Source organism: Lissotriton vulgaris, chromosome 6 (assembly GCF_964263255.1).
Source record: "Lissotriton vulgaris chromosome 6, aLisVul1.2, whole genome shotgun sequence".
Lineage (NCBI taxonomy): Eukaryota > Metazoa > Chordata > Amphibia > Caudata > Salamandridae > Lissotriton > Lissotriton vulgaris.
In genome coordinates, this window is record NC_141694.1 from 965,947,881 (window position 1) to 965,973,452 (window position 25,572).

At 44.2% G+C, this 25,572-nt stretch overlaps 1 protein-coding gene across 7 annotated transcripts in view; it reads right to left on the reverse strand.

Annotated features, from left to right (window-relative positions):
* The window catches only part of LAMA2 (laminin subunit alpha 2), a 3,858,378-nt gene that overhangs the window by 100,595 nt on the left and 3,732,211 nt on the right, over positions 1-25,572 (reverse strand). For 5 of the 7 annotated variants that reach the window (XM_086927001.1, XM_086926997.1, XM_086927000.1 and 2 more), the window contains 2 exons: positions 14,949-15,008; positions 7,534-7,646 (listed from right to left, as the gene is read on the reverse strand). In XM_086927001.1, coding sequence (XP_086783127.1) covers positions 7,534-7,646; positions 14,949-15,008 — 173 coding nt within the window. The remainder of the gene's footprint in view (positions 1-7,533; positions 7,647-14,948; positions 15,009-25,572) is intronic. The other 2 variants (XM_086927002.1, XM_086926998.1) reach the window with 1 other exon arrangement.

A 25,572-nucleotide genomic window follows, 5' to 3' on the forward strand; every position in this document is an offset into this window, starting at 1 on the left:
CTCCTTACATTCATAAATCCTCATAAATCCTCCTTTTTCCCAAGCGATTCTTTACTACTATGCTTTGCAGATACAGATTGGTAAAACACCAACCTTTTACATGAGTGTGCACGCCATCTTCACATCATCAAGAGCAAATTCCTGTGGTTGGTCTCCCCTTTTACCAAGTCCCCACCAGACTATTGGCTGTGATGTGTGCAAGGCCATCACTTGTCATGATTTAAGTAGACCCCAACCGCCCAACTTTAAACAGTAGAAATGTTGTGGCAACTAACTAGTGGTGGTTCAGCACAGTCTTAGTTGCTTCAGATCAGTATCTTGCACTTTCTTCTATCTCCCTCTTCCAGGAACGTGAGGACATGAACTCACTTCTGGATCATCGCTTGCCTGACTGCCAGTTCTATATAGTACTGGCTGGTGCATCATTTTACTGGGGTTGAGGGGTGGGAGATAGTCTCTGTTAGAGTATTGGGTGAAAAGTGCCATGGCTCCTCTGTGTCTTCCAGTCATGTCCAACTAGATAGGGGTATGTTGTAGGGTCCCAAATTATTGGTCCTGTTTATCTCCGCTGTGGGAAGTGTACTGGTGTGTGTTCCCAGGAATGTTCACAGTGGTCTCTCGTCAGTTTTAGCTGTCAACACTTCTAGATATGTGTCCGTGTGGGGCAGTGTGGCAGTGTCAATTCTACTGTTCCAAACTGGTCTTTCAATTTGGCCTGGTACCCTCTCAAAAAGTCTAAGTGTGCCAAAGTATGCCCAGACGTGGGACCCGGGCTCACTGTGCCACTTGTTTCATGCTATCCTGACTGATGAGGGGTGAAACCCGAAACCTGTCTTAGGATGCTTGTTTCCGGTCTAGAGAGGACCTGACTTGGCAGTTCAGGCTGGACTGTTCCTATGAGGCACAGGGTCAAGACTGATTTGCACATGGCATGGTGAGCAAAATTATGATGGATTTAACCCAGATTTCTTGAATGGTGGTGAATGTTTTGATTTGTTCTGCATTCCATCAATCAACTCTGTGTTTTTTGCTTTCTCACCCTAAGTGCACCGGGTATGCCCAGACGAGGGTCCTTGGCTCACCGTGCCACTGGATTTAAGCTATCCTGGCTGATATGGGGTGAAACCCCAAAACAGGTCCTGGGATGCTTGTTTCCAGTCCAGGGAGGACCTGACATGGCAGGTTGGGCTGGACTATTCCCATGAGGCACAGGGTCAAGACTGATTTGAATATGGCCAGATCTAAACTGTGGTGGCATGGTGAGCAAAATAATGATGGATTTAACCCAGATCTCTTGACTGGGGGTGAATGTTTTGATTTGTTCTGCATTCCATCCATCAATTCTATGTCTTTTGCTTTCTCACCCTAAGTGCGCTGGGTATGCTCAAACGTGGGTCACAGGCTCACTGTGCCATCGGATTCAAGCTATCCAGGCTGATGAGGGGTGAAACTCCAAAACTGGTCCTAATATGCCTGTTTTCGGTCCAAGGAGTACCAGGCTTGGCAGTTCGGGCTCTACTGTTCCCATGAGGTACAGGGTCAAGACTGATTTGCATATGGTGAGGTCTGAACTGGAGTGGCATGGTGAGCAAAATAATGATGGATTTAAGTCAGATCTTTTGACTGGTGGTGAATGTTTTGTTTTTTTCTGCATTCCATCCATCAACCCTGTGTATTTTGCTTTCTCATGTCTAGTATAAAAGCATCTCATTTCTGTTCAGGTTGGCTCAGCAGTTTGTGTGCCATTGGGGCCTCCCACAGACGTCATTTAGGGGTCGGCAGCGGTTGCTTTAGCACCCCCAGCTTGCCCCTTGTGATACCTGGCACCACCCTTGTGGCCCCTTTCCTAGGAGATCGCTAAAGTAGTGCCAGGAATGCTAAACAGGGCTTTCCTGAACATTAACTTGTTGCCTGCAATAAAAAAACATTTACAAGTGAAACTACACTGCACTGAAACAAAATGTTACAATTTCTGGTCGGTGGTACATGTGCTGAGCTGCTTTTGTAGTATGTATCTCCACCAAAAACCTAGCACAGTGGTAATAGCACAATGGTAAACTGAAAATAACAAAACTTTGCAACATCATTTATTGTTGCTGAATGAGAAGGCCGGGCCAAACGGCGCCTCCATGTCTCGTGCTGTCTTTGGACATGTCAGGGGAATTACAGCAGACAGTAGAGAGGGAGGAACGAGGGAGGAGTAGATGGACCAGATGGGAGGAAGCAGACACAACAGATAGGTGTGATACAGAAGCATGTATGAATGAGAGAGAGTAATAAAAAGAAAGAAACAGCTGAGTAAGAGTTATTTGCTGAAAGGTAGAGACAGACAGATATGAGAGAGACAAGAGAGACGTTTAAGAAAGACAGGCGAAAAAGAGACAGCTGGCAGAGGAAAAGACAGAGACCTGGCAGAAAGATGAGAAAGATACATATAAAGGGGAAACAGGTCTGAACAAAGGGGTAAAATAGAGCCAGGGGAAAAAAACACTGCAGAGAGTGGAAAGGGTGAAAAAGAGGCATCTAAGTGATAGGTGAGAGATAGGTGAGTAGGAGGCAGTTTAAAGCGACAGACAGAGAGTTGAAGGTAGGTGTAAGAAAGGTGATGAAGACAACTGAAGCTAGGTTAGTCTGAGAGACATTGGACTTCAGACATTATATCTCAGATCCAACCTCCAGTTTTGACTTGCGTCATTTTTCTAGAATTTGATATGGCTAGAAGAATCATTATGGATGGGAGCCCAAAAAGGTAGGAAGTATGAATACCTTTATGGCAGACGCAATCTGCTCCTGCTGCATTATTTGCAGATTTCTACAAAAATTATCTTTCTAGCTCAAAACGGATTGGTTGTTGCTAAAAAGTAAAAACAGCACTCAAGTAGTGCTGTAAAGTGCCAGACCTATCACACAGGTTAACTTGTCACCTTTTAGTAACTATATGTTGTATTAAGGTGTTGAAAACGGTACTAATGAGCTGAAGCATCTGCTCAGACAGTATTAATTTGTGTTAAAGTCACAAATCAGTTAATACTGCATTGTGTTGCCACATAACTTAGCCAACGCTGCAAGACTGTAGCATAACACCAATGGCCCTGGGTATAAGGCGCTTTTGGTCACAAAGACGTGTAGACTCCAGTAAATCGTGATGATGGCATAGAAGTAATTCCCAGTACAGTAGGTGGTGTTGCTCATCGAGTAATGCATTAGGGTTCCGGTTGGTTTTGCAGAGCTAGAACCTGTACTCACTTGTAGACAAGTAAAATTAAATGTGACTAGGTAAGGTATGCCACACTTGTACTACTGTTGCTGTCTTGGAACGATCCTGGATTACTGGTACCTAGGATTTGTGCCTACCGTTAATTCTTCTGAGTATGATAAACTGATAGCCAGTTAATAGACTCTGAGATGCCGGTGAGAAAAAGGTTTCCCACTATACCCTTATCACATTCACAATTCATGGGCCTGATTAATTTAGAAAAATATTAAATCTTTACTCGTAACTGTACTCCAATAAAAGGCTGCAGATTTTTTACTGCTTCGGGGGATGCACAAACATTCCCAATAGTACCCCCTGAAAGAAGCTGCAGGTTTCCATGCACACTACTGGGAGCACCATGTGATATATTCCTGTCCACTCTTTTCCCGAATGCAGACTTCTTCATGCTGGTCGATACCTCCCTGGGCAAATGCAGTCCAATGGGCACTTGCATTTTATTCTTTATGCAAAACACATTTTTCCCATGCAAATGCCTTCTCTCTTTCAACAAGCTTGGAAATCACTTTGTGAATGAGGCTCCAAGTGTCAAAAAGAGATTTCAAACCTAAGAATAGTCATACTGCAACTAAGAAGGAAGTAGCAACAAAAAGGTATAAACAAAATGTTCTCTATCATCATTTACAGTAAGCCGAGTGATGTAGTTCTCGATTAAGTGGTGTTAAACCTTGCCCTTTTTACAGGTTTATCCCTAAACTTTTTGTCTTGTGCCTCCTATTTGTCTGGCCCTGTTTTTGTTGGATATAGGATTCTGTGCTCTTTACTACTGCTGATCAGTGCTAAAGTGCTTTTGCTCTCTGAGTAAAGTATGATTATGATTGGTTATCAATGATTTGCATATTTGATTTACTGGTAAGTCTCTAGTAAAATACAATGAGTGTGCCATGGTCTGTAAAACAAATTCTACTAGTGGGCTTGCAGCACTGGTTGTGTCACCCACATGAGTAGCCCTGTAAATGTGTCTCAGGCTTGCCACTGCAGTGTCTTCATGCACAGGTTTCAGCTGCCATGCTGACCTAGCAAGAGCACCCACTTGCCAGGCACAAACCTTCCCTTTTCTTACATGTAGGGCACCCCGAAAGAAGGCCCAAGGTACCCCATGTGCAGAGTGCAGTGTAGGTGAAATGTAGGGTATGTACTGGTGTATGATATGTCCTAATAGTGAAATACTGTATTTCGTTTGTCACTGTTAATCAGCTGTCTGTCTCATAGGTTAACATTGTAACTGCACTGTAACATTTTATGTGTGCAACTTTCAATTAGGACCAGATAGAGAAATGGAGTTTAGACTCTCTGAACTCAGAATTTAATAACACACCTTTTAGTAAAGGTCGTTTTTAAATTGTGTGTTTGAAAATGCCAATAAGTGGGCATTTTCTTGCCTTACCATTCTGTGTGCCTCTGCCTGTTGTATTTTCATTGTTTGGTTTTGGAGTGACAGGAGCTGGGGATGTGCATTCACTCTAGACAGTCCCAAGGGGGTTTGAGATGTGCCCTACCTTGCCTGGGTGACTCATCACTAGGCTGAAGAGACCTGCTCTGCATTTAGAGTGGTAAGAGGTGTTTTGTGAGTAACTAAATAGGCTGTGTCTCCTTTTCCCAATGCTGTATCCACACTCCTGTGTTCATGCTGAACCAGGGCGGACAGAACTGGTTGGGACTAAGCTCCGTTGGTCTGAAACAAAGACTTCAATTAGAAAATGGGTATAATTATTGGACCTGAAATCCCAGGACTTTATATTACATCTGGAAACAAGAGGACCCTGCCAGGAAGAACAGCTGAAGAGCTGTGCGAAGAGCTCCACCTTTTCTTGCGAGGGGTGGGTTGGCCTGCAGTTTCTGCCTCTGTCTGTGGTAGAGGAAAAAGGACTGACTATTTATGCTCTGCTGTGGTATCCTGCTTTTGAAGAAATTCAAAGGGCTCGTGTGTGTTTGCCTCCTGTTGGAAGTCTTAGGGAGATTAAAGACTTCAGGAAATTTCCTTGCTGGACCAAAAGGCAACTTGCCTGGGAGGAGAGCTGAAGAATTTGTATGAAAAGCATTGGCCCTGCTGTGTGTTTGGTGGGCCAGTTGCTGCTCCTGCGTGGAGCAGAAGAAAGGACTAGACTATTCTTTCATCAATTTGCAAAACAAAGCATGGTGAGAGCTCTATTTTCCATCTAAGAAAAGAACTAGTTCCTTGTGCTTTTACTTTATTAGACGTCACTGTTGCTTTTACTTTATTGGAAATTCCTGGTGCCATACCGAAACTTTGTTGTGCTTTACTTTCTGGAAAGTCCCTATGTGCTCTCCTCGCTGGTAAGCTCCCTTATGCTTCCAGGAATAAAAATTGCTTGTGCCCCTTAACCGGCGACTAGCAACAATTGAGTCGCCGTCCAAAGTGCTATGAGGTCTTTGACCTTGAAGGACCAGAGTGAGGCCACTCCCCAGCTGGGTAAGGGCAGCAGAACCACCAAGCGTTGCCTGGCAACTGACACAGCAGTGAAGCCTCCTGTGGCACCCCCGCAACACCTCCTGAAGCCACCCAGGATTCCCACAGCTGCAGGAGGTAGAAGCGGCCTCCACTGCAGCACCGCTCAGATCGAGTTGCTCCCGTACCACTGAGGAGATCGAGTAGCATGGCTGCTAGCGGGTGGTTGGCTCCACAGGCAGTGCAACATCGAGAGACCAATGGAGGTCTCTTGCAACCTCGGCTGGCCCAAAGCATTGTTGCAAAGTGGCACGCCCGCTCGAGAACCAGAGGAGGTCACCGACATCGAAGCATTCATATGCTGAGTGCCAATGAGTTTCGGGTGGCGAGGGCTGTACCACATGTTTGCAAGCAGCCCCACCTGCTGATTTTGCCTGAGGGGGACCCAGCAAAGTGCCACAACCGATACTGGTAGTGCGTGTCTGCCTCCCATACTGACACCTACCTTGGAGCTTTTGCTGAAATGTTGCGACATGGGCGCAACTTTGCCAGAGGCCCCTGGTTGCCTAGAGAAACTTGCCACATCTCCTTTTTATTGAAGTTACTGTAAGGCCAATAGTAGGCGTACAGGTGCACCTGTGGCCTACGGGTTTTTACTGCATAACTGGCATTAACTGGTGATGTTTAGGTGGATCTATGTGTTTTTCCTCCCTACATAATGGCTTCATTTGTGACCTGATGTTGGGGTACATGTTGTTTTTACTCACATTCACAAGCTAGCATGGTAGGCCCAGCAGTTATGATTAATGGGTGGTAAAGCGAGTGAGTGAGTGAGTGAGTGAGTGAGTGAGTGAGTGAGTGAGTGAGTGAGCGAGCGAGCGAGTGAGTGAGTGAGTGTGTGTGTCTCCCCTTATACATTGCCTCTGGGATAAGCCTGACTGCTCTGCCCAACTATCAAGGGGGTGGGTTCTGCCTTGCTTAGGTGTTTACCCCAGCCAACCAGAAACCCCATTTCTAACAAGTGGCTTCTGGAAGAATATGCTCCCAGTACTCTCACATATGGACTGTATGTTAAAATCCTCTTCAGACAATTTGCTGTGCATAGCTGGCATCAAGTTATATTCTGCAATCTTACTGTAAACCAGAGGCGCAACTAGAGCCAAATTTCGGGGGGGGGGGTCTAAGTAAGAATTTCGGGGGAGGGCTGAATCTTTAAGCAACATGCAGTGGAGCTGCAGGTGCTCTTAGAAGGGGTGAAACAACAGCAAGGCCTCATTAACATGCAAATGGTATTTAATAGACCTGTGAAGTGCTCAGGTCGGCTATGTGTGTGTGCCCGGGAAGCTGTCTCATCCCGGGCTGCCACACACGACGGGGGGCCTGAAGCCCTTTGAGTCCAATGGGTGTTGCGCGCCTGCAGCAAACACATGTAACGCTTAAGTTACAGAGAACTCTATAAATTATGTTTTTGAGAACTATTACCCCTAACTGTAAAGTCTTTCTTAATAGAGGACTTTATCCAGTGACAAAATTCATTTCATGCACAGAATGAGTGAAATTCAAATTTTAGCAAGAACGGTCGGTAAATCTTGCAACATTTGTGGTTGACGTAATCTCCGAAATTAAGTACCCAACCTCAGCTGTGGGTAAGGTTTTCCATCTACAATGGCCTTTTCACGAGGGTTGGCCTACCATATATTTGTGTCCTGAAATGTATTCAGCTAGCCATACCAGGAACCTTTCTTTGCAGTCTTTAGTTCATAACGCATCTGTATGGAAAGGGGTGCTACACATCATGTTGCCATGTCAACTGAAAACTCATAACAAAAAGTAATGTGATATGACATACCTGTTCTTCACTTTAGTGTCATCAAATGCAACAGCTACATGGCTGTTCCGTGACAGACCAAACTGTTTGCCCCCCTCCAGGGTCACTGGTTCTCTGTCCACGGCACAAGAGCCCTAAAGGAGGAAAGAAGTGTTTAATTAATGTTTTACTCCAAGATGTCTGCTCTTGGAGCTATCTGTGCCTGATGAGTAACAAATATTTGATCTTTCGAGGAGGGCACGATGAACAGGCAGCAAACTGGACACCTAGAGCACCCAATCCAAGATGTTATCAACAGCCGACAAACTCAACCATCAATGTGTTTGTGTGTCCTTAACTCACAGGTCGGATAGGGTATGAGCTTGCTTTTAAAGTCCGATCCCTTGTCAACAGATATTTATGCAGGCATCAGAATCAGGAGTTGTGTGATTACAGGCCGGACCTTCTGAAACTGATTTAAGTCTTGGACAAAAGGCAAAACGTGGGATTAGATGTGTCCTTTACTGATTCTGCATGTTATGCCTCACATCCAAATTAAAAATACAAAATAGAAGATATTTGCCGCACAAGATAAATATCCCTCCCTTGGGTAATGGTATTTAACTGGTGTGGTAAACACTCCCACAATTCCCCGCATCTTGTAATAATGGCAGTAGTGTCTGCTCACCAACAATAAATGATGTAAAATGATAAAAAGGTAATAAATGTTTTCTGATATTTCAACCAACGGCTACTAAATTGCAGACATTTAACCAGGTGAGATTATTAACCTACTTTACAATTGTCTACAAATATATTCCCCGATGTTGGAGAAAGTTGTCTGTCTCAGTAAGAGATGTATATAGCTGGGGTTGAATGTTTAAGAGGCCCCCTCATATGGATGTACAGACAGTTACGGGGTAGAATTTGCATTGGTATGTGTGATAGTGCTCCCATTGTATATTTGTCTTCGACAAACAGCTGTACTCTTTTTTTTGTTTGTTTTTTTACAACATGACAGAAGCCCGTCAGGAGTGCATCAGTTACACATTCAATAACAGATTCTCTTATGGTATTCTGCAACGAATAACCGTTACCTAGCATTCTTTTGCACGGAGCCCTCCTTTCTTCAGGACAGCTGTCTTTCCCTGCCATGACTCGTCTCGAAGCCTCGCTCGCAGGGGACTATTAACTCTGTCCCTGTATAACAGGTACGGGTATGCGGATGATGAAAACAGATTTATAAAACGTGCACAGGTCCTCCTAGGTATGTCCTGGAGGACATTCATTTAGGGGTTATGGGCCAAAACTCTGGATCTAATCAGAAGCGTTTTAAGGTATTGTCAAAGTGGGCTCTGGTCCAGGGCCCTAGCCTTTCAGGGGGCCCCTGATAGAGGCAGCTCTGATCTCAAGAGAGTCTTGCCCTGATGACCTTGATAAATTCTTAAACACATTATTTTATATAGCGTTTTCCTTTAATTTTTTTATTATCGTGGGTGATGTGTGAGAGTCAATTACACACATTTTGGAGAGAAAATGTGTGTTTTGGTTTCATGCAAATATCCATGAAAATGATTTTTTAGATAAATACAGGACCTCACATATGAGAACTGGTAGGTTCTCACAGAGATTATTTGCAGTGATATTAGTGAGCTGCCTCTGTATTGCAATGTAGAAAACACATCAGCACATCAGTATCCCTGATTATTAGATGTAAACACATTTAGAATATGGGCCAGTGTGCCTGTGCACTGTCACTGACCTGGCCAAAGACGGCATGAACGAGCTAAAACTGGATCATAAATTCAAAGCTGTTCCGAATAGGCCCCCCTAAATACTTTTGGTCAAGGGCCCCCAAAATCCTTAAAATGTCCCTGGATCCAATTGTCAAACCGGAGACCCTTGGTTTTCTATAACTCTCTAAAGAACTCACTCTTCTGTTAAGTAAGGAGGGAATCTGTAGTACTGGAGTACTGACTAGTTTAAGAGCGCCAAGGTGCTCAGTAGTAAATATGCAGTCTATAAATAGGTTCAGTTGGTCAATCGGTCAATGAAGATTTGCAGCATGAGTTCCCTAGTCTCTGTAGGCCTGCCCACTAGAATCTCACTGACAAGCCCTCCAAAGTCACTCCATTATCTGGTACTTCTGAGGTCTTGTATGAAATAAGTATGGGGAGATATACTACACCAACACTATTACCCAATTGGAGGCTCAGAGCAGTATGCAAAAGAGGCTGTCCTGAACAGGGACATGTTGATTTTGCAAATTGTGCAGAAACCATCTCTAGTTACAGATTATCAGGCATTCCAGATCACTACTGTATACCCTAAATTATTTATATGAATAATTGGGTTATTTTCATACGCATTGTTCGTGTTATACTTACAGCCTTCAACCTGCACTCCGATAACTGCACAGCTTCACTGTGTTATGCTCTCTGTTCGGTAGGAAACACATTTCACATACATATTCCTTGCCAATGTTTTTGCCATTTTTTTTTACTATTCAGGACTTTTATTTGATGCATGTCAGGTTTGATGTTCTTTTGCAAATGACTCATAATCTGTCATTCGTTGGTTTAAACCAGTCCCGGGGGCCATTTTGTTTTCTTTTACTACAGACCCATGTTCTCTCCTTGAAATGCAGTGTTTGTTCTCTAGCTTTATAACCTGCTTCATGCTGCAGCCACAGAGGCCAGAATGGAATGCACATTCTAGTTGTTAGGCCAGAATTCCAAGTATTTTGATTGGCAGAGCCAGAGCAAGGTGCTAACATAGATTAAGTAAATGGAAAATTGCTAAATATCTATCTATCTATCTATCTATCTATCTATCTATCTATCTATCTATCTATCTATCTATCTATCTATCTATCTATCTATCTATCTATCTATATATCTTGCGAAATGTCAGGCGGAAGCTCTACAGAGATTCTAAGCCAGGGGCTACAAGCAGTCTGAGCGTATACAGGCATTGAACAAGGCCAATGAGCACAATAGAGAGGAATTCCTCCAGGGCCAAAATGCTGGCACCAATGTGAGTACAACTACTTCTATCCAGGGGACTGATAGTCCAGAGCGGTGGCTGCCAGGAGAGAGCAATCAGGAAGATTATTTTTAAACATTGGGCAATAGTGTTATCTGATCTAACAATATCTCAAATCGTGCCCAAACTTCCTACTCTCACATTAGCTGTGCACCCTCAATGATGGATGCACCTGTCAAGAGCAGCCCGGAGGTAATTGTGTCTGAAAACTGATTGTCTCCCAGGTCAGGTTTTTTTCAAATGTAACACGTGCCGTGCATGTAAATTTGGTAAAAACATCACCAAATACACAACAGCATTTGGTGATAGACCCATTAAAATCCAGGGTCATCTCACTTGCCGTACTGAGTTCGCAGTGTACATTTTATAATGTACCTGCCAACTTTAGTACGTAGGAGTGTTAAATTCCAGGGGGCAGATTTACAAGCCCCTTGCGCCACTTTGGCATCACTTTTAACATGGGAAAAGACACGCATAAGTGGGGCACGGGGCTTGTAAATCTGAACCCAGGTGTTTAACTACATCTTACAACATCTTCGTGCTGTGGTTAATTCGGATCTGAACTACCCAGTCACTAGGCATCTAAAACATGTTTGTAACAACAACTTAAATGACCTGAAATATTATGTGATTGGTTCTGTACCGAAGTCCTTACGTGGTGGCAACAGGGAGAAGGAGTTACCAAACGGTCTTAATACGGGGGAAAACCTTCACAATTTTTTGTGAATTAGCAATGATAGTCATTACAGCTTAGTTCCACTCGGGCAGTCACTCTCTATTGTTCTGGGAAGCCATTTCAGTCCAACTCTGTTTTCAATTTTCAATGTACTGTAGTTTTTACTGATTTTTATATTCATACAGCATTTCTCGGTTTTTGACCCTGGCTTTTACTCTGATCATTTTTAATTCTGAGGATTTATTCCGAGCTTCCACTCTAACGTTGTTGTGTGTTTCTGGTGGAGGTTTACCATGCTGTCTCAGCGAATGTTAACCAAGAAAATTAAGTCAAATAATTGCCTCTTTGCATTTAACCGATGTGTTTATCGTGCATTTGCACTTTTGTATTTAAAGATTCAAACAACTGACAATATATGTGCCATCATTTCATGAATTGTATATTTTGCACAAGTTTAGTTAATTTGCACCTCTTTTGCACTTGCACTTTAAATCTTTTGCACTTTATGGGGGAGCTTGGATCAATACTTTGTGAGATAGCGACAACCCATGCGATGCTTCTTGACTGAAGAACTATTTTCCATACAGGAGTTGACATGAGCAACCATTACGGTTTCTGAAAATGTATGCACGTTGCTTTTTATCCCTGTTTTAACCTGTATGTATAATTTGTAACATTGATTTTTATACATTTTTATCAGTCGTATATTTATTCATGTCAATTCAATTTTAACCAGTATTGTATGTCGTTAGACATTAATTGGTTATATCCTTTGACATTAGCATAGAAACGAATTGAACAGATTTATGAATCGCTAAGTATTTCTTTCATTGTGTTGGCTCCAGGGGAGGTGATTCTAGATTGTGCACTCTATAAAGAATTTTTGATTGGTCCAGCGCATCATGTGATCAAGACCGCGGAAACGTGGTCGAAACGCGTCAGGCTGGACACTAATCTTCGCATTTCCGTGATGCTGATTTATTTTATTTACACCATGCAATAAAGCACTGCTTGGTGAAACCTGAAGAAGCTGTGGCCCGTACCTGTTTGTCCTGCTGGCATATCAGGAGTGTGGATTTCGATAAAAAAAATAATATATATATATATATATTATATATATATATATATATATATATATATATATATATATATATATATATATATATATATATATGATTAGGTGGCTCTCCTTTAATAAATCTTTGCCGAAGATACAACGTCTTGGATTTGCGTGGTCTTTCCTGTCTCTACTATTCTGGTGGCGGCGTGGTGCAAGACTGCAGTTGCTGCTTTATATATATATATATATATTCCCCAAGACTGGCGTTATAATTTCCCAGAAGAATCCCCAGTTGGAGATAAAATGAGTGTTAATCAAGTTGTTTATTCAGGCAGATAAACAGACGCGCTTCGACCATAGCCGTCGTGGTCTTGGTCACATTATAGTGATAGATTTCTTGCCTATTTTGTAGTTTCCATGAAACCATGGGGCATATTACCTAGAAATAGCGATATTTATCGCTAAGCAGGGTTAGTGGGAATAATTTTATCGCCGCGCTACGACGATTTTTATCGCTGATATACCTTGCTATCATCAAGATTTATCTGAGAAACGATAAAAATCATTCGAAATGCGTGAATATCGCTGGAAATACAGCGATATTCACACATTATCGTGACAATGCTGTTAGCCATGTTATCCACCTCGCATTGGATAACATGGCTAAGAACTGCTCTGGGCAGGTGCTAGCTTTTGGAGATATTCACGCTTAGCGCGTATATTTCCAAAACTACACCTTTGTAGGAAATAGGAGATAGCGATGTTAGCGACTGTTTTCAGTCGCTAACATCTTGGCATGCCCACTTTGCATGTCATTAGCGATAAATATCGCTGACATGCAAAGCGGGTCCCAAGATGCTCACTATCGCCTATTAGCTGTCGCTAACTGGTGTTAGCGACAGCTTGGTAATAGGGCGATCAAATTATCGCCACTTTAGAGGGGAAAAGTCCTGCTAAAGCGGCGATAAGGGCCCTTGGTAATATGCCCCCATGTTTCCCCCTTTTTGTTAAGAGACTAACCAAATAAGATTTCCAACCGAAGTACCTTGCAAATAAAGCAGATTATGCAATGTGCATATTTGAAAAATAAAAATGAACAACCACAAAAGAATTGCCTTGCGTGCAAATATCTGAAAGCCTGTATGTGCACACACCTCTTCTGGAAATTGTTGCCTCACTTGTCTTCCTGAAATTCACGACCAAGATGAGAATATACCACCGAGTGACCACAAACGTGCTTATGTGACAGGAAAGGCCTGCCTCTTGTCTTCATACCGTGGATTGTGAGCAAAATGCAAGAGGAACACGACTTGCACTTCTCCTTCGAGTTATATACAAGGGGCCTTATTTATGAAGGCCTTGCGCCACGGGTGCGTCACTTTTTCCCATGTTAAAAGTGACGCACCGGTGGAGCAAGGCCTTCATAAATAAGGCCCAAGGAGTAGAAGCAGTTCACATTCAGCAGTGCCAAACAACCAAGTACCTGCCTCCTAACTGTCGATAAATTAGATCTTTCTAAAACTTGCTGACTTTTTTCAAACATCAAATGAGTGTATACATGAAATCCTAGAAACAGTAGAGAAAAGAAAGCATGCTCTTCGACAACCTTTGAACATTTGTGAAACGTCACACCCATTCAAACAACAGGCTAGAATAATGTTATTCATGAGCATACAACAGTCACATGAAGAATGTGTGATAATAGTCATCTAACAGAGCCATGTTTGCAGAATGTGTTTATGTTCTATCATATTATATGCCAAAAAAGGCACATCTTTGGCAAACAGGGCTCTCATACCCCCTCAGCCGCGTGTTATATGTTCACGCTTTTTCAGACTTTATTTGTTTGCAGACATTTTCCCGCTTCCAATTAGTTGACTAGAGAAACTGGTAAACAATGTAACCGTAACATTCAACTCATGAATGTTTGGGTTCAAGACTGGCTGATGAGTTAATACATAAATAGTTCTTCAAGAAGGCCTTTTGTGCGTACTTTGGTTACATTGCGCCTGAGGGACTGTTTTTAAGCTTTCAGAGACTAGTCGCCGAGCCTGCATTTTTTTACCAAGATGTGCCATGTTGATAGAGTGCTAGTCAATGTCAGTTAGGACTCTTGACACATGAAACGTTTTGAATAATTGTCTCAGGTGTTTGCCAGGCCTTTATGACATATGCCCTATTAATCTAGATATAACAAAACAATAGTGGGCTATTTTTTGAGAACGTTCTTACAAGCTTTTGCTTGCAATTTGAAATTATTTTAAATGCCAAAATGCTGGAATATCCACAATATGTTTTAGATTTTTACACTAAACACTAAAAGGCCTGTGTTTTTCAGGACTACCACGAATCCCTTCTTTTGATTCTGCTGGAGTTCATGGTTCTTTCCCTTTATTCCCATTAATAACCGATGCATTACTGAATCCCTATGACCACTCTTTTGGGCTATAATTCAATGTGTTCAGGAACGTAGCAGAAATAAATATATAAATTAACAGCTGACAATATCACACATTCTTTTATTTAAAAATGGAGGAAAGATACCAGAACCGCACTCAGGGGAAAAGTCATGTATTAGAAAAAGAGAAAACTCGGCATCACTGGAAAATAAACACCATTAATAACATCTTGTTAAAGAAAACAAAATTAAGAAATGCTGGAATCGCTGAAAGATACCGTCATGGCAGCTTGGTCGGCCATTACGTTGGCGCTCTTCAGCTCAGTGGCGTGAGAATCCTAGAAAGTTTTAAATAACAGGAGGCAAAGTAGCAGTTAAGGAAGCTCTGGCAGGCAAGGCACATTCAAACTCACCCCTTTTACAAAGGCACTGAGACAAAGGACATAATTGTTTTTTCTTTGTGGTTTTCAACTTCAACTGCTCTTTAACCCCTTGAGTGCTTATGACGGAACCACGCCGTCATGAGTCACGGGCTTGTGCTCATGACGGCGTGGTTCCCTCATGCCGCTGCCGCTCCAACCAAGCGGCACTAATTCCCCGCCTGTGAAGGCGAATTAATGAGCGGGCGGGGTCATGACGGAACCACGGCGTCATGAGCACACGCCGCCCATGACTCTTGACGGCATGAAGCCGTCATTAGCACCGAAGCGCCGTGCTCACCCCCTAGCCCCCTCGTGCCACGGCCAAATTCGCACCGCAGCGAAGGGGTTAAGTTATATTTCTTTGAACCATGCACCACCACGTGGCCATCTTTTGTTGCTATTCTCTGTATTGTGGGTGACGTGCCATAATACACACTAAACCAATGATTATTAAACTTTTGACTTCTGTGGAACCCCCATTTAATCATTTCTTGAACCAGGGAACCTCAATTAATTATTATTGGGATTCGTTACTAGAAGCAGGGGACTTGACCTAAGCAATCTCCATGATTTGAACTGCAAAACAATACACAAAATTACAGAAACATGCATTTATCAAACAAATACACAATTGATGAAATATTGTATTGTATTCACAAACAAATATATAAAAAAACATTTTTTTTATATTAATGGGAAAATTGGAGCTTTTCTAAATTCGCTTCAGGCTGCTCATCATCCATATTATATTGTGTTTGACGCATTTTCACTGCTCTCACAAATCAATCTGAGGATTTTTAGACTCCAATTTCAAATTCCTTCAAATTTACAGAATGTTTTCAAGGTTTAAACTTTACCTTTTGCTTTTTTATTCACAAACACTTTATTAATCTGGTAATACTATTTAATCTTTTAGGCATTCGCAAACACGAGTAGAGTTTGTTGACCTCCGGGGGTCCCTGCATCACAGTTTAAGAACCACTGTACTAATTGATAAATATTAAAGCATCAAAACATGCCAACGCAAAAGAGAGGGACAAGTAGTTGCTTGACCGTTCTGTTTTTGAATCTTTTGGAACAAAGACACAATTTTACGCTCACTTGCACACATTGTTATGTAGGTATGGCAATTTAATAAAAGTAAATCATAATTGCTGACATAAGGAAAATAATATCACCCTAGGGAACCTGTGACTATGAGACAATACAACCAGAGAACAATAGAACGCTGCTTCTCAGTGCAAGATGAAGAAACTCATTAATGATTTACACACTAGGGGCCCATTAGGATGGCGGGCAGATTTCAGTCCGCCCGCCACCCTAGCAGGGCTGGGACCGGCCACCAGGGGTGGAGCGGTTTCGCACCACCAATTAGGATACTACTTCCACCCTGGCAGTCGCATCCCACATCTTTATCATTGCGTTGGGAGCTGCTGTACGCATCACCCTCCGCAATGCCAAAGAGGCATGTTGTGTATTGCCATGCACAACGTGACAGGCACCGGGCAGTACCTGTCGCGTTGTGCATGGCAATGAAGGAGGGTACCATAGGTACCCCCAAGTGCAGACCCCCACCCCCCCAGGGGCACACAACGGTCCGCCACAGCGATTCCCGCATGCCTTTCCATGGCGGCATCACCCCCATGGAAAGGCCTGAACCACCAGGCATTATAATATGGATGGCGGTGCCTTCCAGGCACCGCCACCATATTGTGCCCGAGGCCTGCCCGACCGGCAATCATGACGATTGCTGACCAGCGGAAAAGTGGACATGGTAATATGGCGGGGGTAAATAAGGTTGTGTTGGTGGGCGGATCGACACCGCCAGCCGGGCGGTGGCGATCCGCCCGCCATCATAATGGGGTCCTAAGTAGGTGAGTTTTCACTTATCCTTTATTTAATATCTGTGTTACTAAAGGATGTACTGCTGCTACAGATGTTTTGTCTTTCTTTTGAAGCTTGGTATAAAAATTTACCCTATCCTACCGCACTTGCTGTTCCTTGCCCCGACTGCTGAGACCACAACCTCCAGGGGGCCACGCGGGGAGTACGCCGCCAACAAAGAATCCTCGAGCCAGGAGGCGCTTAACTGTCAGCCAGGGCTCCCGCAGTGCGGGACGCGCGGGGGCCAAGGGCAGGCTTGTAAGTGCCCGTCTCAGACCGGAGGAGGCTGGGCTGTGCCCACCCTCTTGGTTTTGTCTTGCTCACCAGGATCATTCTCTGTCTACCCTCCGAAGTTGAGACCTTCTCTTCATGTAAGCTGCAGACGACCACGTAGGGAGCTAACTTCTTCCTCACTGCAATTTGTTATTAACCCTCATACAAGTACCAACCATCTGGCTACATTTTCAGTTGGTCGCTAGTTAAGGATTTGGCCTCCTAATACAATCTGGTTAAGTTAGCCCGGACTTCTGTATTTCCCTTGTGGTCTGTATTGCATGGACTGCCTTTTTTATCACCTTGATTTCTTGATATTTACGTGTGCCGGGCGTATCATCGATCTATACACCTTTAACGCTGGCCTCACAAGAACAGACACACTAACTTACCAATCATGGGTAGGCGCAGCGTGGCGGCAGGAACTACAAGCAAGAGCCTTATTTCATGGGCAGTACCATGGATGCTTTTCTTCAGCGTGCGGCTGGGGTCCTGGACAAAGAGATTGAACTGGCCACCTGACGTTTATCCCGCTCTCCTGTTCACTGTCCTGCTCTGATCTCCCCAACTACCATACAGGCCGACACCTCAATTGAGCTTCAGTCTCCTGCGGTAGATCGGGTCGAGCTGTCAGCATCTTCAGGTGGGTGGTATTGTTCCTCTTTTCACGACAGTTATCATCAGGCGCACCGCACTTCCCACAGTTTTAGTCCCAGCATGCGGGTCTGGATCAGGACAGCCCCTTGGCAATGGCCTAGCGCAGGAGGCGCAAAGGGAAAACGACCTTTGGTGGGAGGATCATGTAAACGCAGAAAGAAAACAGGTCCCCAGTCAAACTCAGCAGCACACCCGGTAACATCTAGTTTGGACGTGATCTCGCCTGATATGCTCAAAGCTGCATTGTTGTCAGTCCTGGATACCAAATTGGACCCTATCTTACATCATCTTGCTGCTTTTGAAAAGAACCTCTGCGTACTAACAAATTTCTTGCAAAGGGACCGCACTTCTCTTACCACAAGTCCTGACCACGATTGCCACTCTAAGTTCTAGTGGTAGTGGCACTAGGGTAGGAAATGTGGTAGGGTCTTCTGCTGTCCAGCAGCCAAACTTCAAGCCAGCTGCCATCTCAGCACCAACTACATTTGTAGGGGGGACATTATCTTGACCTCCATTACATCCCCTTCCCGCCAACCTCGGAGTGTTAATGTTGGTGGCTTGCATCGTTAGCTGACAGGCAAGATGGGTCTGATGTTGTACCCTGCCCGCTGTGCAGCCTCTGTGCATCTCCCTCCTGAGTCCACCCCCTACATCGTGGTGTTAGCCAATTTACTGCGCCTTGTACCCAATAACAAGGAAGATTTTTGCCAGCTAAAGAACAAGGTGGTGCACTGGCTCAATTCTTATATCGCCCTTGGTCCTAGGGAGGACAATCAAATTTTCATGGTGCGACGGATCGAGTGGGTTGGTGGCACCTCAAAATCTTGGCCAGGGAATTATATCATTGTCAATTGTAATAACCCAAGCATTGTAAACCATATTTTGAGTTCAGTAGCACAGTTTGAATTTAGGGGGTGGAATTCTGCAATTTTGGCACTCCCGTTCGGTTTCTTTTGTAGACCCGATAATTTTTGCCCAGCCCGAAGGGGCTTATGGGGGTTGCATGGATGGGACCTGAGGGGTAAGCATCGTAAATAGGTTTGCTCCACTGAGCATGTTGGAAGATTTTGATTGACTGTACGGTCCATACATCACATGGGTACTTTCCTTCCCCGGTACAGGCATCACGTAAGAACGGAGTGTGTAGGTTCCTGTCTTGGAACATTGCGGGGCTGGCAAACAAGATAGATAACTCTGTGTGGTTGGTCCCTTTTACAAATACCATTTGGGTTCATATAAAGGTCAGCTCTTCCAAGCCTGGCAAGGCCAATACTTATGTACTGGAGCCAGCGGATGCACGGGGCATGATCAAGAGGAAGACAGTCCTGTATGACGTTTTTACTAAGTGAATTCTCCTGCTTAGACCAAATTTTGAGCCACAAGGACAAAGGGCGGAAAGCTAAGTCATCAGCAAGGAAAGACATCACCAATTCCTCGTGTACGACATAGGATGGGGTACTTTGTGAAACCGAGAGGACTCTTCGCAAGAATGAGTTCTCGGTGCTCTGCACGGCCCCAAGTTCAATATGACCCCATATCTCGCTCCCATACATAACCTTAGACATACATTTTGCTTGATACATTTTCAGGAGCGCCCCTATTGATGTCCTGCCCACTCTACTGGCAAAGTTAAAAACGGCTGCAGAGGCTTTCACTAGGTGCCCTTTCTTACAGTTAATCAGGGGGTGCCAGCTCAGGGAGTGGTCAAATACAACTCCCAGGTAGCAAAAGACATCAGTTTTAGGTATTGGCGAACGTCCCAATCTAAAAGTGGGCTGTTTTGCCTTTGCCTTACCAGGGCCCACTTTCAAGAGATATGACTTGGAATGGTTTACTGATAAGTCCAACTCCTCCATAAAAGAAGCAAAGGAGTTAAGGAGAAGTTGTAAGCCCTTGCGTCGTCCGCATAGAGGAGGACCAACAGACTGCGCTTACCTAACTGTGGGGTGTCTTCTTTAATGTCTAAAATAGCCTTCTCTAGAGAATTAATATATAAGTTAAAAAGAAATGGAGCAAGGATACACCCCTGACGCCCCCCTCTTTATGTTGAGTTGGGGGACACTTTCAAATCCTTTGAGTAGCGTACTACTGCCCTAGAGTCTCGGTGAAGATCCCTCAGAAACCAGATGATGTTGTTATCAATACCGGCGGAAGTCATCAGCTGCTATAACATGGACCTGTTCACACAGTCGAAGGCTGAGGACAGGTCCATGAAGGCTAACTATATGGGGCAGGCACGCCACCGTATACTTGTTCAAGACAAGATACAAGTTGAGACACTGCTCCATGGTGGAACACCCGGGACGAAACCCATATTGGATCTCAGAAAATAAATTACTTTCATCCGCCCAAGATACCAGCCATTCAAGTATCAGCCGGCCCACCACCTTCACCCCAGAATCCAGGAGGGAGATGGGCATGTAGCATGAGGTGCTATCCCTGTCATCCTTTTTTGAAAATCGGGACTATGGTCGATAAAGCCAAGGAATCAGGGCAGCCAGCCCAAACAGAGGCTTTGATGGTAGCAGTAAGAACAGGTGCCCAGTGCCTCATGCCCTGTGGCTGCGACGGAGAGTCTCCTCAGGACATGATGCACTTTTTACTGTTTTGTACCTTTTATGTTGTACCCAGAAAATTATTTATTATCCCCATTTTAAAACATTTGGGTTTTAGTAGGGTAAGACCAGCTTTCGTCTTTTTACAACTTCTCTCCAGCGATACTGTTTTGCACACAATTCGTTTTTTACGGGATGGCATCAGACTTAGGAAAAGTCACGACTAATATTTGTATTGCATATCATGTATTTTACCTTGTGTTTTGATTATATGGATTTTGGTACACCCGTGAATTTATATTACAATGATATTTTGTAGTTGTTTGACTTTTATGGTTTTATCCTTAAAGCCAAATAAAGTTTATTGATGATGATGATGATGACCCTATCCTCTTTTGCACAACCTTCTCTTTCCTCACTGCTGAAAACTCTGCAAAAAGTGGATCATCCACTCAATGGGCCTACATGAACCTTCTTTTCCTTTATTGAAAGATTAGGGGGAGCAGATAATTCTGGTAGAGTGATTGTCGAGGGAGTTACAGTCTTCAGTATGAAGACGGCATGAGTCCTCAGCACCAATTTGTCCAGGAACAAGGTGGTGTAGGGTGGCTGAATCGAGGCTTCTGGGTGTTCATGCAACAATTGAAGAAGCGAGTCAAGAGATGAAACAACTAGTTGTGCATAGCAGTGGGGGCCGCCATAAACAAAGGGTGGTAGGGCGGATGGAGGGAGCGCGGGGGAGTGGTGTTAATAATAATAAATAATAATAATAAAATTTACCTTAAGGTACCGGCCGCCTCCCGCGTCACCCCTCTGTGTTCTTCCTGATCCCAGCAGGCCCTGGGACATACTTCCTGTGCAATCCCCACGCTGCTTTCATGCTTTGAGAGTAGCACTGGGATTGGCCTGAGCGGGATGAAAAGATTCTCTGCTCAGGCCAGGGAGTCTATGGGATTTCTCCAGCCTGGCTGCTCAATACAGCTGGGCTGGAGAAACCTAAGTGTGCTAGGGTGTTTGGCCGACCTGAGACGGCTGGCCAAACACATATGCGCACTTAGGGAGTGCACATAGCACTCCTCCTCCCATGCCCCACCCCACCCTGCACAAGCTGGCTCAGAGCCGGCAAATGGAAGATACAAGAATGCTAGAACATCTTTTTATATTTCATTTTCTGGGTCTGAGCCAGGCAGTGGAGAGACACTCCTCTGCTACTGCAGAAGAGCCACCGCTGATGCGTAGACTCAAGAGATGTACACACAAGAAATGTCAAGCCCATGTTAAGGTTGAACTGGGCATCACACAGTTATGGGAGGAAAAAGGTGCCTCACACCTAAATGAACCATTTCACATCTGGTGAATTAAACAATAATGGTTAGTCAAGCAAAATTAGGGACACTAAAAGGGGAAACAAACTATTTTTTATAGTGCCTAGTGAAAATCATTGCTGAGCTAAAGTAAGGACAAATAACATGACTTTTGACAGCTTAACTTTTCTGGGGTAGTGCCTCGAGAACTACACAGACAACAAGTTTGTCTCAGCATGGATAGATTTCATGGAGGTGCGTCTGGCAGCAAGGATGACATCTAGCACTTCAGTTGCAACTCAAATGCTGTCAATTTCGACCTCTCAATTTACACGCATGGAGGTGTAGGTTGTAGAGGCATGGCTCGAAGACCCTTTCCCATTACCAAGGGATAGCTTGATTGGGGGTCAGATGCTCTTACTCCTGAAGTCCGGGTACCATACTGTGTTGGCCGAGTCCATGGCATATAGGATGAATTTGGCCCAGTCGTTCTTGATCTTATTTAGAAATCGGGGAAAGAGAGGTCATGGCGAGCAGTTTAGAGGAATACCTTGTTCTATCTCAGTCAGAATGTATGTTCTAATGAGTGCTCTTGTGGAAAGTCCAAGGCTACAAAACCTTTACACTGAGAGTTCTCATTGGTGTTGAATAGACCTGAGCCATGGCTCTCCGCACTGGTCGAATATGTCCTGTGCTACATCTGGCTGTAGATGGCCTTCGTAATGTGCCACCTCCAGAGAAGTAAAGCATAATGGCACAGGACGCCACTCCTCTCTGCTTGTTGCAATACCATATGGCAGATGTGTTGTCAGTGAGGAACCTGCACCACCCTACTGTAGGGAAAAGAGCGTGGTAAATTAGGATTGGTCATCCACTACTGCAGATCTTGCGCCACCTCCCTCAAAACTGAGCTGGAGTTGGGGAGGCAGCCTCTGGGATTTCAGGTTACATTGCAGGGCCTGCATGTGCCACCTGGTGTTGCTTGCCAGATAGTGCATGAGACCAAGAGACCAAGAAGCCTCAAGACATCCTCACAAGATCCAAGTCTAAACCTGAAACATCAGGATCAAAACCTGAATGTCCCAGACTCATTGTGGTGGAGGAAAGACCTCGAATCTCACTGTACCCAAGATCACCCCAATGAATGGTAGCCTCTTTGAGAGATCAAGGATGATGGCTTATTTATGGTGAAACCCAATGATGTTTAAAGTTCTACTGCTGTCCAGAACTGGTATGTGAGATATGTCAATGCAGTAACCTCAAGGGTCCAAAGATGGGCAGTGATCTCCAACATCCTGGCTAATAAAAAGTATTCCTGGTCCCCCTAGAACCACTGTGGGACTGCAGGAGGGGTATATGGACCAGGTTTCCTGCATGTCCAGGGACTCCATGCAGTCACCTGGGTCCATGTCAAATAGATTTAGCCAGAGGGAATTTTTTCAATTTCTCCTTACACAGGAAGGCATTTAGAAGCGAAAGAACTGGTATATGTCTGAGGCTCCATCCTTTTCAGAACTAAGAAGTAGTACAGTGAATACAATCCTTGCTTCTTTTTTAGTCCAGTACATTTTAATGGTGCCATTGGAGAGTAAAAGATGTGCCTACTGCAATAGGATGGATACTCCTTTGAAATTCATTTTAGTGATGGAGAAAGGTAGGGTGGGGAGGAAATGAGATGCACTGCATAGTCCCTCTCAATGATCTGTAAGATAGATCTGCCAGATGTGATGGATCACCAACCTGGAGGAAGTATTGTGACTCACACAAGTTGTACGTGAATCATTAACGGCAAACTAAAGCAGGTAGCTGTAGCTGCGGGTTATGAGGAGCTGGAGGACTGGTGTCCCTGCTGCACTGTGTAATGTCTGCTGGCGCCATGATGAAGGCCCTGAAAGTGCTGAGCAGTTTGCTGCAACACTGAATGGAAAGGCTACTCTTGTCTGCAGGCTAACCCACTGGAATGTCCCCTAGAATTGCAGAACTGATGAGGGAGCTGTTTTGCAGGAATCAGTAGCAACGCTGAGTGGGCTGTGCCCCCATGGTCTTGAAACCTTTAAAGTGTGGAGTGTGCCATCTCTCCAAACAGTCTACGCCCATTAAAGAGCATGCCCATGTACACAGCTTGTACATCACCAGAAAACGGGTTGACCTCATCCATGTGTGCTTTCAAAGCAGAACACTGGTGCCAGCGCTCTGCCAATGTGCTATTGAGGCCTGCATGGGAAACATATTTTTCTACATCCTGCCTAACATGAATTGTCTTAGACATGGAAGCCCTACGTACTTCTGGGACCAAAGAGAAAGATCTCTTGGCCAATGCCCTAAAAGAAGTAGAGCCCATATACTTTGGCAATCTGGTGCACTTTCCAGGTCTACATTTGGTGCCTCCAATAAGCAGCAATAGATCATGACCTCAACACAATTAGTACTGAAGAGGCACAGAGAACATTCTGAGTAGGCATGGCAGAAGTGGCAGCAAGATTGTGCCCCTGATAAGACACAATGTGGCTTGTCATATCCCCCACCTTGTCTTCTAACAGGACCTCTGCTGCCCCCACCACAGTACACTATCTAGATACTCATCCGCAGTTACAGATTTAGGGTCCTGCTGCTGACGGCAGGGATCAGGTTCTATGTGTGTATCTCTGAATAGATCTGGGGCATTGAGGCAGTTCCAAAGCAGGTGAGTAGCAACCCACCTTCTGTTTCTCTGACATGATGCAGTGTGGTGATCCTGCACTTCAGCTGAAGGGGATCGTCTTATGATGGTGTTAGCTGCTATCAGCCTTTGGGCAGAGGTGTACTAGACCACTGCTTGGAGCCTGGCATGCAGCATCCAGCTCTGGGGCCACTTTAGAACCACAGCTGGGTTCCTGTTAATGCTTCTTCACAGGGAGAGGAAGAGAGTGACAGCAACATGGAATGGTCAATGCTGCTCACCCCTTTCCATTTTAAAGGCTGTCTACTGTATTTTCCTTATTGGACATTGTTGAAACATTGTGATCCATTTTATTGTAAGGCTAGTTCCTCTCTGATATATTTTTAAATAGGCTGAGCTAAATTTAACTTAGCTCAGTGACAGGTTATTGAGAGTGTTGAGAGGATGCAATTTCATTGCATCTGACAACAAAGAGCAAGCCGGCGACTCAGTTTTGCTATATATAAGAACTGGAGATTTAGGCGGTTGAAATAAAAGAATAGATATAGATTTTAGCCTGTCTTCAAAGGGTAGATAGATGTCAAAGTGAAAGGGAAATAATTTACATCTCAAGTCTAAACAGTGTCCACCTGGTTACCTTTGTGTTCAGTACCATTAATCCCCTATCCCTGCTCGAGCCCAGGATTGTCAAGTCTGCCCTAGGTAAAATGTTTCTGCATCACCCCCCAAAGTCTATTATGAAGGAGATGGTAAAATGCAGGGGAGCGGAAGGCAGTTTAGTAAATGTTTGCACAGTAAGAATTGTACTGAGACACGTGGAGCAAGGGATCACATATTTCCGCTTTTCTCACTGTTAAAGTCCCCTCTTCTAATTATTGCTATGTCAGTGTCTCTTATACATGCCTGTCACAGCCTCATCTGGAGTCATAGCCACCACTTCCGCTACTACCCACACCACTACCCAAATCTCCCGTAACTGCCCCTTTGTCTCAACATTACTCACCTCTCCCATCACTGTGCATCAATTCTTATGTACTGTCCCACTGTCTCAAAACATTCTGTGCATTACTTTATGTACTTACCCTCAATTTTTTTTAAAGTGCATAATTACATTCAGCCCCCTCATTTTGTCAATCCCTGGCCATGAA